Source organism: Schistocerca americana, chromosome 5, assembly GCF_021461395.2.
Source record: "Schistocerca americana isolate TAMUIC-IGC-003095 chromosome 5, iqSchAmer2.1, whole genome shotgun sequence".
In the NCBI taxonomy this organism is placed as follows: Eukaryota; Metazoa; Arthropoda; class Insecta; order Orthoptera; family Acrididae; genus Schistocerca; species Schistocerca americana.
The window spans coordinates 659806661-659824441 of record NC_060123.1 but is presented as its reverse complement, the minus strand read 5'-3'; the positions used below and the strand labels follow the sequence as shown (position 1 = coordinate 659824441).

The window sequence follows — 17781 nt, the reverse complement described above, 5'->3', positions numbered from 1 at the left end:
AGTCATCCAGATTATTGTTGCTGCAACTACTGAAAAACCTGCTGCTCCTTTCAGGAACCACAGAGTTGTCTGGCCTGTCCACAGATACACCTTGGGAAGGTGACAGTTCATAGTGGGGTTGGGAGGGGAGGAGGAGGGGAATAAATCGTCATTCCACAAGTGAATGAAACAAGAAGAAATGTTAGTATATGACGATTTGTGACTATTATAACACCAAGATGCACATAAAAATGGTTATACAACAGTAAATTACCTTTGATGTTGAGAATATGGTTTGGTGTTAAGCCGCCAATTGCTGCGAGCTAAACTTCTAAATATCATCGCACAGAACCAAAGAGAATCTGGATAGTGGCTTTCGGAACATACTTGAAAAAGTTTTCATGGAGCCTACAAAGCACAATTAATGGACTCTAGAGTCACCTCAGTTTGTGAAAGGAAGTGGAACTACTTTTTTTTTAAGTGACTTAAGCAGTGGCTTATCCATAAATGCCTGTATAACTTGGAGCTAACGTGAATTACAATGTGAGCAACACTCCTCTCCTAGCAATAAGGTGTTGTACTAAGCTGTATGTAAGAGTAATTTTTCACATTTGAGTAAATTATTACATCATACTGTGTGAGTATAATGATTGTAGTGAAAATTGTGTCTGATGTGTCTCAGATCTGGCTTAAGGAGCATAAGTGCAGTGCTTGTTATAACACAAATCTTTGGTCATAACAAGATGAGTGAGTGTGATGCTTGTTCTTGTCTCTAAATTCTTAACATAACTGATCATTGAGCTCCACAACTGTAGACAGTGGAAACACTGCCACAGTGAGACCTACAAATCGGGTGTACAAAAGGTTTTATTCATCATTAGTGGACCATTGAAAAGGTGTAGGACAGTAAGTGCTCTTAAAATCTACGTCAAGACTGAGGTTAAACAGTTATTTATTTGCGCTAATGATTGACATAAATCACAATAAAATTAACAGAGAGTGAAGTCCCTTAAAACACAAATAAAATTTCAAAATGATTATCACTATGGGGAGGTATCAAGAAATATGGAAGACTGTATGAAGAAAGTGTATGGGCAGCTTGCAAAATGAAAGTTAATGATACAACAAGATGCCACAAATTATAGCCAAATCAAGCAATGCAAGTTGCATTACAAAGTAAGCCAGTAACAGGTGCTTAGAATACAGATCATACTACCACAATCTATGACACTTGCATTTCTCCAAATCGGCTAGCATGCACCAGTCAGCAGCAGATGGTGGCCAAAAACGATTCCCTGTCAGTGACAGCCCTGAGACCAATGTCTCTCTGTTCCAAGCTGTTGCCAATGTGATAGACAAGAATATTGCTTATTTCAGGGGGCGGACACGGAAATACAGTGGAAATTCCCACTCTTGGCATGGAAAATTCATTAATAAAGATGAGGATGGTGTCAGCATGGAGCAGTGTTTCTTCAATTGGTCAGGCCCCTCACACCAAGTGCAGTGGTGGGGTGGCTTAATTTGATTGGAAAACAAAAATTTTGGAGTGAAAGCAACCATTATTCTCATGCTAGCCTCACAGCACTGTGCCTTCTCAGCCCTTGAGGTTTGTGCAGAATGGCAAAAATGTCAAACTGAGCTGCTCTCAAGGGACAGGTGTAGAGGCATGGCACCCCGTGCCCACAGCTAGGCCAAGGCATCAGCTCTGTCTACAATAGCATGAAGCAGGCAGCAGCATTACTTTCATGAAAACTGCCTGTCTCCTTGAGGAGGCACACCTCTTCTAATGAGATTCACTAACTGTTTTTCTGCTGAGAACAGGGCCTGAGACCACACCATCGGTGCACTGTCCCATCATGAGAAACACAAAGCTTTTCTCCCAAGCACATGGGTCTAGTATTCATAATGAATTAAACAATACCACACAGCAACGTGTGACGGTAATGTCATAGTAGAATAGTGTAAAAAAATCAGCACAAATAGTGCTGTAACTTTACTATGGGATAATACAGATCTAAATGTACATGTGATGTGTATTCCCATAGTGTGCTCAGTTTTTCCATGGTGACCTTAAATCATACTCCATCAATTTTGCAATCCACTAAATTTATCCCTGCTCAGCAGTTCAGTTCATGTTTCTTCTTAAGCAATAATTTTACACTTCTTCGTACTATCTTCTCAACTAATTTCGTGTGTGTGTGTGTGTGTGCGTGTGTGTGCGTGTGTGTGTGTGTGTGTGTGTGTGTGTAAATATTTTAGTGCCTTTATCATCTTGTAATGCTACAATAGCAGTGCAATTATATAAAGTCAGAGTAATGTCAGGGACAAACACAAACTTTTTTTATGTTAAGCTTTCTGAAGTGCTAATCTTACAAATGGATCTCAACACTTTATCCCTATTCTTTTCTTTTATGAGACTTTGTTTTTGTTCAGGTCCTCCTCTTAGAGCTCAACTACATGCAAGTAGACATCCTAGCAGTAACAACAGTGATAGTAACAATCGAGAATCATCATTAGATGATTCAGGGGTAGTTGATGACCATGAAGAGGATGTTACATCTGAAGATGTTGCTCAGATGCCAAATGTTACACAAGTGAGTATTTCATTAAACATTTTTCTAGCTCATAACCATTAGTATTAATTTTTTTTAAGTTTAAGATATGGTTTGAAATGCAATATATTTCCATAAATGCTGAACTAGTTATCATATCTGAAATTGATAATTACATGATCTCATGGTATTTGATCAACTGGAGGATCCTGGCATTAGATTAAATTTAGAGGGACACACATACAGGGAAACTGAACTTCAAGAAACTGTACATAGAGTCATAAGTTTACTTAACCTAAATATAATTCCAAAATCTCAGTATTTTGTGTATATTTTATATGTTCAAATACATGCGCTATTGCTATTGACACAGCTGTGATGATTGATAAATAAGCACCATTTTGTCTCTCATTGTTTTAACACTATTTTTGTCATATATAGAAACATCAGAGAGTGAAATTTCCATATACAGTGACTATACTAACTGGCAGTAACAGTCAACAAATATTTTTGACATAAAGTAGTGGCTGTTTTACTTTGTCAAAAAAATTAGGAAAGTAACACAGGAAATGTTTTCACTAAAACATACTACCAAGAGAGGGATAATATGCGATGGAAGTACAGTAGAACCTCTGTTATCTATCCTTGATTAACCTACTCCTTGGATTATCTGACTGTCCATCTGCACTTCACACTGAACAGCATGCCAGCATTATCAATCGATTTTACTCCTGTAACAACGTGTCCAACACTTTGAGTCAAGCTCCTTCAGAAACATAAACTTGTCAGCACTTCCTGATTGTTACAAAGCTAAAAACAGTGCTTGGGTAAATGATATAGTAATTTGTTTAAAGAACAGTTTATTGATGCATTTGTTGTGACTGTTAAAAATCCTTGAAATCAAAAAATCTACCAGTATATGCAATTGTACTGCTAGAAAACACCACAAGCCACCCCTCTGAGTGTTAACTTCAAAAAGGTGACATAAAAGCTATGTTTTTGCCCCCTCCACCGTGTGACTTCAATAATGCAACCAGTGGACAAGGGTGTTATTGAGTCTTTAAAACAACATTAAAGGAGGAAATATGCCAGCGCTTTGTTAGAGAAAACAGAAGAGAGTTGTGATCCTTTTGAGGCAATGAAAAGCGTCAACATAAAAGATACAATTTACACAGTCGCTCAAGCTTGGGGATACTTAAGAAAATCACTCTACAAAAATCATGGAAGGATTGTCCTAGCCTAAACCAAGAGCATGAACTTCCAGCAACAAATGAGTCAGACACTGCAGATTTAGTCACAAATTTTCAAGCTCTCCAGAATGATATCAAGCCTGCTGATGGAGAAGAATGGCTTGCAGAAGGTGACATTGCTCCTGTCACCAATGAAGAACTAGTAGATGATCAGATCATTGATCTGGTTTTGCAACAGTACAGGTATAGTGTTGAGCAAGAAGATTCAGATGATGAAGAATAGGAAGAAGACCAAAGATCAGCCACTTTGCAGCTAAGAATGCATTCAAGATTGTCCTCAGACCCTTGGAACAATAGCCGACCACTACTTCTATGGACATATTGTGAGGAAAGAAGTGGTGTCAAGCAGCGTGGCAAAGTCAAGGTTGGAGAAATAGGAAAAAAAAATTACACTTTTAAATAGATTTTCGGTGTCAAAAGTTTTCTGTTTTTCTTTCTCTTTATTAGAAACATATGTTTTTTACTTAATCCTGATTTACTACATCATTTTGAGCTCTGTAAATGACTTGTTTCACTTACCTCTGATTATCCCACCTTTTTAGCTTTCTGACCACCATTTGGTCTTGAAACTGACAGTTAATCGAGGTTCTACTGCACAGGCCAAAGAGAATAGTGGAAAGTAGAAAGTGTCTATTTGGTATGAATATTTTCAGTTGAAAAGAAATATATTGTCATTGATGCACAGCTTTAGCCAAGTAGCTCTTCCTATTGTGTCTTGTGCCAATCATATTATTTCTTCTTCTTTCTTCCAGTTCCTGAAGAAGAAAACTTTTAAAGAAATGTCTAGTTTCACTGTTTCATCATGCTTTAATTTCAACCATTGACATGAATTACTGTTCAGTCTCATTTGTGGATGTAGTCCCATAATTGTGTACTTTAATCCACAAATCCTCTAACTGTGTACATGTGGAGGGGGGGGGGGGGGCAGCTTGCACATACTTTACTTCACTAAAGTATTTTGTTGATTCCTAAGAAGACAAGAAATTCATTTTTTTTCTACCAAGCACAGTGTGTACACTACACTTTTTAGCTTTTGTAAAATTGCATTACAATTTTTATGTAGTTTCGTATTAGTCACTGTCCTAGATTAATATGAATAATTTTCAGAGAGCCGAACCTGTGACAATTTCTTTGAGTCCAAAAGAAGTTAGAGTGATAAAATGTAATGGTGTCAGCCCAGGCCATGGCCCAAGGAATCACCTGTATACACTTCCACCGGATTACCTCTCACACATTGTGGTTCTCGGTAAGTGAAATGAAAACAAACTAAAAACTGGAATTTGTCATATTGTAATGCATATTTTTTTCAGCACAGTAGAATGAATTAAAAGCTTGTGACTAATGTATATTACCAATTTTTTTTTTTTAACACAGTTTCACTAATTAAATGTAATCATTTTATGATAAGTTTAAGGATAATAAAATAAGAGTATTATTCTTTTTGTTTTTATTATTTACATTATACTTTCTCATTCACTCAGACCATTTTTAATGATGTAATAACTATCGATAAGATACAGTGTAAAAAGCTAGAAGTGGACTCCAAACCTTGTCTTTGAATTTCAAAGGGTTTCCATGAAGCCTGAAGGAACAAAAGCTCAGATATAGATGTAATTTCAATGGAACCATAACAAACATCAGACCTAAGGCCAGAATTAAATTTATGTTACTCAGTAAATTTAGTTGCAATCAGGAATGAATGTAATGATGCATACAAAGAATGCAAGGCAGGTAGATGTGAAAATTATTGCATAGTCAGTCTAGTTCCACATGTATCAGAAATACTGACAAGTTCATTACTGAAAAATGGGAGGGGAGACTGAAATAAATTGAGAGGGCTAGTTTAAGTTTGGGAGAAATAGACACTTGAGAAACAGTTTTGGTACTGCTATTATGAGGGCTATTTGGAAAACAAGGAACAATCTGTCATGAAACAGAAACCACAGTGAAAATCAAAACTGTTTTATTTGTGACAGTTAGCTACAACTTCCAGCTAATTCTCTACTTAGACGCCACTCCAACTAAGACATCTGTTGTACGGACATTCCAATACCCTCATCATAGAAGATAGCCTCCTGTTGCTTCCTACAATTTTCTACACTGGACTGCAGCTAACTGCCTTTGTCCAAATGTTGTCTTCATTTGAGAAGAGATGAAAATCAGAGGGAACCAAGTCTGGACTACGTGGTAGGTGATCAAACACTTCCATTCAAAGTGCTGAAGGACCATCCTCATTGCTCTGTTGTCTAGACAGATTTACATGCTGGCTGTGCACCCACAATTGAGAAGAGTGACTTGATGCTATCTACGGGCATACTAGAGACACTGCCCAACACATCCGTCCAAAGTTTCATTGAACTTTTGTTGTGGTTTCCATTTCACGACTGGTCAATCCTTACTTCCTGAATATCTCTCATAATAACCGAGTCTTTACAAAAAACAAATATACAGACAATGCTTTTATAGCTTTGGAGAGAACATTCAATGGAATGGAATACGATGTTTTTCATTTTAGGCAGTGTGGTATCAACTACAGTGACAGCAGGTTAACCCATTCTCTTTATTTTACGCCGACTGATAAAGGCAGAATTGGCAACATGGTACAAGAGTCAGCAATCAGTATAGATGTAAGGCAGGTTTGGTCATTGTCACCACTGATGTTTAATTTGTATACTGAAGAGGTAATAAGGGATCTAAAAGACTATCTCAATCTGGGCACTGTTGTTCACATATAGAAATGTGCTAAATGCTTAACAAAACAGAAAATATGCTGTTTGATGGATTTAATGTACACATAAACAAAAAGAATACTAAGGAAATGGTGTACATGGCAGGTGGATCTGCTGGATGGCTGATCATTAAACTCTGACAATAATATATTGAAGAGTGGAATGAACTTTACTATCTTGGAATTAGAATAGAAAAATAAAGGTTTAAGAATAACATAGCAGCATGGATTGCACCACTGAAAGGGCTTTCTATTAATACAAACACCTGCTAACATTCAAAAATATAAACCATGAGACTAGTTAACACATTCCAATTTAAGTTGTACTGCAAGTTCTATGGTACAGATGATATGAGGAAAAGCCTTACTCTTGCCCAACTACATTTTCTTTGCAATAAAAACAGGCTAGCACAGGATAAAGAACTGGTTTACAGAAATTGCAGAGCATTTGGACATAGGTTTTAGTGCAATTAGTTTGGCAAATGTGCTATTTGTGTTAACTATGTAATTCTGCGGAAGTATTTGATGCTGAAATTGACCAACACATTGATTTATTTGGCACAGTCACATACAATAAGTGAAATAGTTCATAATCTGTCCATGCTGAGTCAGAAGTTCACTAGAGCCCAAAACAGAACAAAATAGTTAACCATTTATCCAAAGCCAAGTCATTGTACACAATAGCTATGTAGTGTTCTGGTACATATCTTTAGGGGTGCAACAGGCAACAATTGAAATGCATAAGTAGCAATAGTAACTATTTGTTTATTAACTATGAAACAGAGCTGAATAACCATTTCTGAGGGCCATCATCCATGATTGCAAACTGAAAAGTCAATTGCTCACAATGACAAGGTCCATGAAGAGCTGTAGTCAGTGCTGAGCCATAGGGTACTAATGATGATTAGTGAAGGAATCCAGAGAGGCATAGGCTCATGGATGGTTGAGACAAAAGTCCTATGAAGGGCTGAGCTTGAGTGGATCTAAGGTGCAGATCCGGTGCTGCAGTGCACTCGAAGGCAGCTGACAAAAGTCCAGTGAAATACTGCTCTGGAGAGCAGCTGTTGGAAGTCCAGCAAGTATCAAACAGCAAGTGCTCATGATGAGGGTGTAGACAATTCCATTTGATGGGCTGCAGGTGTGACCGGGATTGAGGCCGGAGTGTGCACTGGCTATAGAGTAGTCAAATGTTGATCTGAATACCCTTCTGCAGCATTTCATGGTGCACGTGATTTTGCAGAAGAAAACTGGTGCTCATGGTTGCAGCAGTCTGTACTGCAATATGAGTATCACATCAGCAAGGCTGGTGCCACCCAGTGTGAGGAAAGTTGTGTGAGGCTTGGTTGAAAACAGCCTGGTGAGTTCTGTTGATGTCTGCCACCTCCCAGATTAGAATTACTAGAAGTAGTGCCTGTGGTGTACCTGTGGCACACAACTGTAAGAGTGGTAACCACGCCACAAGGTAGCAGCCCAGTGTATACAATAATATCTAAGTCCATAGGCAAGGCAGGTTTCCTCAGTTCATTCACCCAATGTCACTAGCTCCTTGATGATGTGAAGTTTCATAGCTGGCACTTGTCCCTATATATTGCCCACACACCATAGTTAATGGCTCCTCTTAACATGTTGTGAGAGTGCTTCCTAGGATAGGCACAGTATCTTGCGAGTACCTCCTAGCTCAGTGTGTCAGTGATGGTGATGTGTTCATGTCGATGTCTGCATCAGAGCCTGAGTTATCATTAGGTTTGGGTACAAGATCTACAATTACTGAAAACAAATTGTGTACTAGCAAATAAATGTATTAAATAGTGGAAGTCTATATTTCTTTAGTGTTTCCATTTTTCAGTGGTGTTAGTATAGACAACATGTCCCATACCATCTGACACCATGAATTCAAAAGAATTTTTCCAGTCTTTTTCACCAAAAATCTTAAGAAGTTTTGGTCATAATGTAAAACAAGTAAGTGGACTGAAATTATGCATTCAGGCTCTGTCACCATACCAGCATCAAAACAGAAGATGACAGAGAGAAGGGTGAAATACTAAGTCAGTCTTCTGTTATTGTTTCACTGCGGGAGAATGTGATACAGTCCCTTCTTTCAAATGTCATATGAAAGCTGAAATTGTACATATTGTGATAAGAAATGAACTAAAATGACCAAACAGTGGAATGACATCTGTATCCGATAAGATACTTGTGAGATTCTACAGATATTATGTGAAAGAACTTGCTCCCCTTTTTGCAAAAGTTTACTGTATGTTGCTGGAACAATGAAGCATACCAGGTGATTGAGAAGAAGTTCACCTCATTCCTGCTTTAAACAAGCCTCATAAAACAGGTGCACATAATTATAGGTATATTGTTGACATCAGTCTCTTGTAGAATTTTATAACTTTTTTGTGATTATGCACTATGACCTTTCTCGAGACTAAAATGTCCTCTTTGAAAATCAACATGGATTCTGGAAACAGAGCTCTTCTGAAACTAAGTTCACCCTGATTATCTATGAGAGTGCCATAGATAATGGTGTCAAGGTCGATGACGTGTTTCTCGACTTGTAGAAAGCACAGTCATTTAACGGATAAAATAAGAGCTTGCCAAGGACTGGACCATTTGTGTGGTTAGATTCAGAACTTTCTATCAGATAGAACTCATCATGTCATTTTCAATGGGACAAAATCAGCAGATGTAAAAGTAACTTTAGGAGTACCGCGGTTGCATGTTATACGATTGTTACTGTTTACAATATATGTAAATGATGCAGTGGATAACATTGGAAGTTCAGCGATACTGTTCCTAAACAATGCTGATTTCTATAGATAAATTGTGACCCCAGAAGACAAGCAAAATGGAGGGAGAGCTGCAGCTGATTAACTGTTGTAGTAAGGACTGACCATTGGCCCTGAATGGAATAAATGTAACATATTGCAGATAAGTAAGCAAAGAGTTCCATCAATGTCCTTTTATGTGATTTGTGTTGAATCCCTGGAAACAGTAACAACTTTCAAATACCTGAGAGTAACCGCCTTGAGTTGCCTAAAGTGGAATGACAATATAAAAACTAACTGTAGGAAAATCAGGCAGAAATTCACTGTAAGAATGTCTCTTCTAGCCTACCCAGTAACGTGACCAAAGTGCTCTGGACCATCTGTGTTGTATTTTAGAACAGAGAATCTGATACACACTTATTCTTTCGACACTCTTGATGAATGGTGTAAAGATGAGAGCACAGTGTGAGGAATAAAATTCTTGTGATAACTATTCATTAGTTCTTTGTATTTGTTTTTAATATACCTCAGTTGATAAAAGGCTAATGTTGGTACAACACTCTGTTAATTGTGTCTGCTCAGTTATATCACTAGTTTTTGTAGCCCTGATGGAATATTTCATTAGAGATATCCCTCAACTAATATTTTCTGACTGAAGGTCTTGTTGCTGTGAGAACTTGTCAAAAATTCTATTCCTCTTGATAACATTTTATCTCTAGCAAATAGAAATAAAAAAAAAGTTTTTTTCCTTATATTATTGAGATATTCGCAGCATTAACTTTCTATGATAAACATGTTGTATATTGAGCTAAACCCCAAATATTTTGTTATTTAAAGTATACGTGAGCATAAGTGAGTTTTAATTCTTTAAAACGCAAATAAGATAAACAGATCTGGAAAAACAGGTTATTCTCACTGGCAAATCTTGCTTTAATAATTAATTCTGTGTGGTTTTCAGATGACCTGCCTGACAGAAACTGTGATAAGTGCACTCAGTGTTGTATAGACTATGATGGGTGGCTGCGCTTCCAGAGTGGACTGTACAAAGTAGTACGGGATCCACTGTTTGAGCTTCTCATTACTCTGTGCATCGTTCTGAACACCATGTTCCTCGCTATGGAACATCATGGTATGAGTGAGTCTGTTCGACAGGCCCTGGACATAGGCAATAAAGTAAGAGACATTAAAAAAAGCATCCATTTAAAGGTCCTGAATGTACCAACAAAGTTGCTAACTAACTTATAATTCATCAGCCTGTCAGCCTGCCTTAGCAATATGGCTATTAATTAAACAATTAAAAACGATTCTAAAGACGACTTCTCAGTCAAATGGATATGAAAACTAAGAAATTTATCTAACCCAACAGTTTTAAAATTACTATATTCCATCATTTTTTATTTTTAAATGAGTAAAATGTGTGTACAGATAATAACAGGTTTTGTAACTAAATTATACATCTTACATGATTTACAGAATTTGGAAAAATGATACAAACAAGGCACAAGAAATAAAATTTCACTGATATTCTGCATTTTGTGTGCAGAAATTGAAACCCTAATATTTTCTTTAATTTGTGCTGTTTTTATTGGCTCTTGTTCTTTTCTTGCTCTGCCTGTGACTGCCAATCTCTCTCTCTGTATGTCGCTTCCTCTCAGTTTCTTTTTATTCTTCATTTCAGATTGTATCTAATAAACCTAACATATGGGCGGAAACACGTTTGATATCTCACTCCAACCATTAGACTTTTTTTTTTTTTTATGTTTGCCCTATACTGTTCAAACAGTATGTTGGAATTGTGCATGGGAGAGAGACCACATTTAATTATTTTCATGAGGTCAAAATAGGAACACAAATTTTGAAAAACTCAGAAACAGATAATTTATGCTGTATCAAAAGCAAATTCACTTGAGGAGTCTATAAAAGAATGAGGCAGAATTGCAGACCAGTTCTTACCTTCAGGATGCAAAATTTTTAGTACTGCTGACAAATTATCCTAGTTTTTGAAACTTTTACTTCCTTCCTCCCTCCCTCCCCAAGAAAGGATTAATAATTCCAAAAGCGAGGATAATTTCATGTATTTTTATGTGTGCCAATTACAGTAATAAAAGTATTGCCTCCTGAAATTTAGCTCATATGTTACATATTTTATGGGGTACAATATAGCTTCATACGGGGGTTCAAAGAAATAACAATATAGGTAAGTCTTATTTCAGATTTTGACTTGCCATGTTGGCCAAAATATAAGTTGCACCTTTAATTTTGAGAGAATAAAATGGAAAAACTCAGAGGAGAAAAATTTGTTACATTATCAATTTACAAAAACTTTTGAGAATATATTCACTCTTAATCACTTTTTGTTGTGTTGTAATGTAGATAAATTACACAAAAATGCCAGCCTTTATTGACAGTCTTCACTGATGTCACTGTTATCTTCACTACCTGTATTTGTTTCATCACAGTGAGTATTCTCATCATTCTGCTGACAAAGCATCTTGTTCTCACTATTATCCAGGGCACTGGATACACGGCACTTCTTGAATCCCTTGGCAGTAGAATGTAGTGATATTGTGTGCCCTGTAGAGAGAATATATTCACTTGTGAGACTGACTGAGAGATTTTTAATCATGCCAGATGAAACAATTGCATGTTCCCCTTCTAAAAGCCAATCAAAAAAGTATTTTTGGAGACATACCTTAAATGGCTTGTTACAGTGTCATCACACACCTACAGCTATGAAGACTAGATCTTTGTTAAATCCAGCAACTTTATTCCTTACCTCAGATGTAACGTGACCTTTAAAGACATCCCACCCTAGTTCTCATCCAGCCTTTTTCTTGGCAATGAATTGTTAAACCCATAGGGAAATTTTCCGTGGCCAGAGTTTTCTGTTTCAGAATAACAAGAATGGCATGGGGATGGGGGGTGGGGGGGGGAGGTTGCAGATTTCTTCTCTCTGCAGTAACTGTTTACATCATGGTAATTTTTTGTTTTTCAGTGACAGTTGGTCCAAATGGGGAATTTTTTGCCCCTCTATAGTCCACTGTTGTATAGCTCAGCATGTCCCAAAAGACGGTCATCTGTTTGGTGTTGCCAGTAGCAATACTGGTGCTCTATTTCAACTAAGGAATGAGTTCTAATATTGAAGTTTCTATAATACAAAAATATATAGGTATATTTAGGGCTGCAAAAATAAGCCAAACCTTAATTTTTCAACACACTGGTCTCTCACGTGCATAAATACACCTTATTTGTATGTGAGTACTTGCATGTAGAAGTTAAGAGGGCCATTTCTGCATTTGGATAATGTGCATCTGGAGATTGACAAGTTTCTTGGTAAAAATCTTATGGCAGTCTGTGCTAGTGAAGTACTTCGTCAGATAGAGAGACCGTTTCTACCGGTAAACCTGCAGCATCAACCTACAATCTCACACATTTCTGTGTGTGCTATGTTTAAGATCTTCACGGTTTCTAAGTCCATTAATTATTATTTGTCAAGAGGTAGGTATGCTGTCTTTCTCTTTGTCTTGTGCAAAGTTTGGAGATTGGTCTTCAATGTGATCCAATGCCACAAATTAAAGTTGTCCAAACCATACTTTTTCCCTGCTTTATTATTAATGTGTTCTTCGCATAATGCTGCAAGATTGAAATTTTCATCATCATTTGATGATTTCCTTTCAACATAAAAGATATCAACAATCAAATATAATTACACTGTTACTTCTTAAACAATAGCAATATTGTTGCTCTATCTCAAACTACAAGAAATGGGTTCTAACATTGAAATTTCTTTAATACAAAAATATACAGTTATTTTTAGGATTGCAAAAATAATTCGCACCCCACTTTTTCAACACACCGCTCTCCTGCCTGCAAAAATACACCTTATTTTTATGTGTGTACATGCCATATACGTATAATGTAGGACTGAAAACTGGATTTTCTGCTTTAATCATCACTCTAGTATTAGGCTATACAAGTACACCTTTTGGCTCAATTCTAATTCTCAGTTGTCCTGTGTACCCTACCATACCCTAAACTTGTATGTGCAGAGGTTTTCTCACCATGGGAATAGCACCGTGGCAAAGTAACACAGGCAGAGGTCTTTTTATTAGGTAGTGTTGCTATTATTATGGGAGAATTGCTGTGTGTAAATATTATGCATATAGGAGAGAATATTAGATTACATTGAGAACTGCTTTGGACCAGGAGGCTTGCTTAATTAGTCTAATGGTAAAGTGATGACATTTCCTGAAGTTATCTCAGTGCAAATATTTACTATGTGCATTGGCTGTGTATTTACCTGTGATGATTTATATGTTGTGACATTGTAAACATACTAAAAAATCTACTCACCAAGCAGTGGCAGAACACACACATAAAAGACGGTCATAATTGGCAAGCCTTCAGAGCCAGCGGCTCCTTCTTCAGGCAAAAGGGTTGAAGGGGAAGGAAGTAGTAACTACTCCTTGCTTCGCTCCATTTTAGTTTTCTACATCTTTCATTGTCTTTCCTGTCTATTCTTCACCGCCCCACCCTCACCTCTGTTACGTAGAATGCACTTAGCTTTTCACTCCTATTAACTCATGCATGACGTTTAAGCAGTAATCTCTGTCTGCATATTACCCTTTCTTCCACCTTTAAGATCTCAGGTTTTCAAATCTCGCCCGATGCAGTCCCCAACAATCAGTCTTTACTTCTCATACCATATGGCAAGTCTCCCCTGACGTGCTGTTCTTTCCTGAAATCTTCCCCTTTTCCTAGCCCTCTTCAGTCCTTTTCCTTCACCCTTCTTCCTTCCCCTTCAACCCTTTTGCCTGAAGAAGGAGCCACTGGCTCCGATAGCTTGCCAATTACAATCGTCTTTTATGTGTGTGTTCTGCTGCCGCTTAGTGAGTAGATTTTTTATCTAGACAATTAAATAATTTTGTCAATAATTGATTGTTTTTGTTGTTATGTAAACATATTAAAATACACAAATTTCTGATGCTGTTGTGTTCTTTCAAAGAAATAAGCATTTACCTCAATGATATAACAGTAGCAGGATCAGTACAAATGTAATAAAATTATTATGATGTAATAAAGTTATTATGTCTCCATGGCCTGTTTATGCTTGAACTACTTAGGAATATAGAGAGAGTAGAGTTATCCAGAATTATGAATTGCCAAGAATGGCAACTCAGAACAGCCAGGAAAGTTACTTGATAGGAAAGTAGGAGTATAATAAATTTACGAAATCTAAGCAGTGATTAACAGTCCACTGAAGTGACTCAGTTGTCCAGAAATTAGCAAGTAATAGATGCATGTGGTGACGTACGAGATTTAAGAGATGATAAAAGTTAAAGAAAAACGCATGTAAATATCTGTGAAATAATAAGACAGATATTTAATAACAAAGATAAATGTGTCACACTTTGTTTAAATGTCATCTGACTAATTTTTTAAGTATAACAATACATTTCAAGGCATTTTATTAGCAAACTTTACAGTGAGAGATAAATATATCTATAAAATCATAAAATTAATAATTTAAAATATATAGCATTTATTTTCAGTAGCATAAAGCACAATTTTTAGTGCGCAAGGTGAAGGAAGGAGGAATGTTACTTTTGTTTTTTGTAGCTCTACTAACTTTCTGTTTAAGGAACCAGTTCGAATTTCTGAAAAGAATTACTGTATTAGAATAGTGTGTCCACATCTTACACTGGTGCATGTGATTAGCAATAAATGGGCTTTTATTTAATGAGCCTGCTGACAGAATCTAATGAAAACATATAATAATTGATATAGAGTTCTTTATGAAAATGCTGCCTGTATATACTATCTAAACTTCAGCAAAGATAAATAATATAAGTCAATTTGGAAAGTTGAATAATGATCAGCCAGCAGGGTAACTGGCCATTTCATGGTTATAAAAGTCTGAATTATTTGTTAATTTTGGGCATTGTTCGAATTTAATATGCCTGGTATGTTTGGTAATAATCTGTGTCTGAAATTACATTTGTATGATTTTTTTCAGGTCTTCACTTCAATTTTTACGTTGGAATGCTTCCTTAAACTGCTAGCACTTAGCAAAGAATTTTTTGCTTGTGGATGGAATATTTTTGATCTTATCATCGTCACAGCAAGTTTACTGGATCTTGCTTTTGAGCTGGTAGATGGACTGTCGGTCTTGAGAGGTCTGAGGCTGGTATGGATTTCTTGAAACTTTAATGAACATTTGTACAATGCAATAGGAGGTCTCTGCCATTAGCAACAGCAAATATTACATAAAGATCTGATTTTTTATTGTAAATATAGCTTCCAATATTTCCTACTTAACTAATTCAATGGTCTCATTTCTTCCAACTCATTTCTTTCTATTCCCAATTGAAAGAATGCTAAGTTTAAGAAAAAGGATGAGAGGGATAGCATTTTTTTGACCCTCTTGCCACTTATCAGGTAGGCATTTTTCCATAATTAGAAGTTTTTCTAATCACTGTTTTATTTGCCTTACCATATTTAATGGCCACATTGAAATATTTGGGAAAGTAACCCAAATCCCAGCTGTTTCAAAAGCTTATTGATACAGTTTCAGAAAGTATTCCCAGCCAAGTTGAACAATAGAAAAGCTAGGCTCAAATAATGACAGTATTATCAACAGGAAGATTGCTTCTCGCCATACAGTGGAAATGTTTAGTCGCAGACAGGCAAATTCAGAAGAAGGTTTTTTGGTTGAAATCTTATTTGTTAACAGTCTTTTTGTGTTGCCTGTCTGTGACTCAGTATTTCCAAATGGTAAGTACCAATCAATCTTTTTCATAATATCATCATTATCCCAGTCGAGTTGGGTACACTAGCACTTTTACTCAAGTATGCACTCAAATAACTAAGTGAAAGTTCCAAAATATCTCGCTCTGAGAGGTTTCTTATGAATGCTTTGTAAGCAAATACATATTGCTGATAAAGAATCCAAGGCAGTTCCCATTCTAATTGTTTATTCTAAAGATCTTGCTGAATTGGAGAATTAGTCCATGTATAGATTATGGTATTCTAATCATCCAATAACATCTCATCAGTGTTGTTTCACAAAACAAACAAAATAAAACAAAAAACATTAAACACAAATTTACATTTATGAAGCAAAATGTAGAAATAAATGTCCCACCAAGGAAGCTATCATCATACGTTGTTTTATCCGTGTTGGATCTTGTGAACTCTATGGTGAATGACACAACCAGCCACAAATACTTTTTAAATGTTTTACTTTACTGCCATAATGGGCTTCAGGCTAGCATGTCCCTCTTCAGATGGCTAATATTTTTAATTACACAGATGTGTTAACTAACACCATGTCATCTGCACCCCACTGCTCCCCACCAAATACTCAAATATTCGTGTACAGTGTGGAGCAGATGATGTAGTGTTGATCAAAGATCTATGTAATGAAAAATATTAGCCATCTGAAGATAGGAAAGGTTGTGGCACTAAAATAAAACATTTAAAAAGTATTTGTGCCTGGTTCTGTTATTCACCACCTCCCTCATATAGCCATCTCTCAAATAAAAATGTCAGGATGCAACGTCCTTATTTTTGCAGATTCCTTCCTTCCTTTCTGGCGCCCCTTACCTAGCCAGTGCAGGTCTTAGGACTAATGTTGGGCTTCTCCAGTTTTGTGGAGAACCAACCATACCCTTATATAGGGTAGTGTTACTGTGGGGTTGCCACTCCCAAAGACATTTTAAAGCTACTGTCATCCCCCTCCCACCTGGGAAGAAATCAATGTACTGCATCTGTTTGCATTTAGTGTAACCTCATGGGCAAATGTGAAGTCATTTTTCAAAGTGTTAGACATCGTGTAACTGAGGCAGGATGTGGGAACCAGCCTGGTATTTGTGTATGTGGATGTGAAAAAACCTAAAAACCACATCCAGGCTGGCAGGCAGGTGCTCAGCTATCCTGACAAGTCCTTTTTCTTTGTGCGAATTAAACCACCCAAATTTTGCCAAAAAAAAAAAAAAAATCATTATTGTGATGTAAACTTGGTTCACGTTGTACTTTCACACCGTAATTGATTTCTTTCACTTTTGGGGAAAAAAACTGTCTGGGTCAAAAACTCCTCCACAAATGCTTTTTAGTTTACTGCCTTGTCACCTCCCTGCCCCCTTCCCCACTCCCTCATGAACTGGTGTGTTATGTCAGAAAAACAGGATTTCACAAAATCCTACATTTCGCTGCTTCTACTGGATTCTTTTAAAAACATTAAGAATATGTACTCCAAAATACTAATCTGATCGTTAATGTCATACCTTCTTCAAGGGCAACTGTGTCAATGTACCCAGCAGAGAAAGAGCAAGCTTTCACTTTTGCTTGTGTTCCTTTTTCTATTCTCTCTGCTGAATAGGTATCGTTGGGGAAGATTCATACACATGGCTTTATCTGGATACATAACAAGTAAAGGAACTAGTTTGAAATACACTGTTGCTTTTACTTGTATTTCTTTTTCTATTCTCTTTGCTGAATGGGTA

At 36.7% G+C, this 17781-nt stretch overlaps 1 protein-coding gene across 1 annotated transcript in view; it reads left to right on the top strand.

Moving 5' to 3' along the window:
• Positions 1 to 17781, top strand: part of LOC124616619 (sodium channel protein 60E-like) — a 287365-nt gene that overhangs the window by 106548 nt on the left and 163036 nt on the right. Inside the window, exons 9-12 of the mRNA XM_047144943.1 lie at positions 2413 to 2573; positions 4889 to 5027; positions 10236 to 10450; positions 15294 to 15464. Of these exons, the coding sequence (XP_047000899.1) occupies positions 2413 to 2573; positions 4889 to 5027; positions 10236 to 10450; positions 15294 to 15464 (686 nt within the window). The remainder of the gene's footprint in view (positions 1 to 2412; positions 2574 to 4888; positions 5028 to 10235; positions 10451 to 15293; positions 15465 to 17781) is intronic.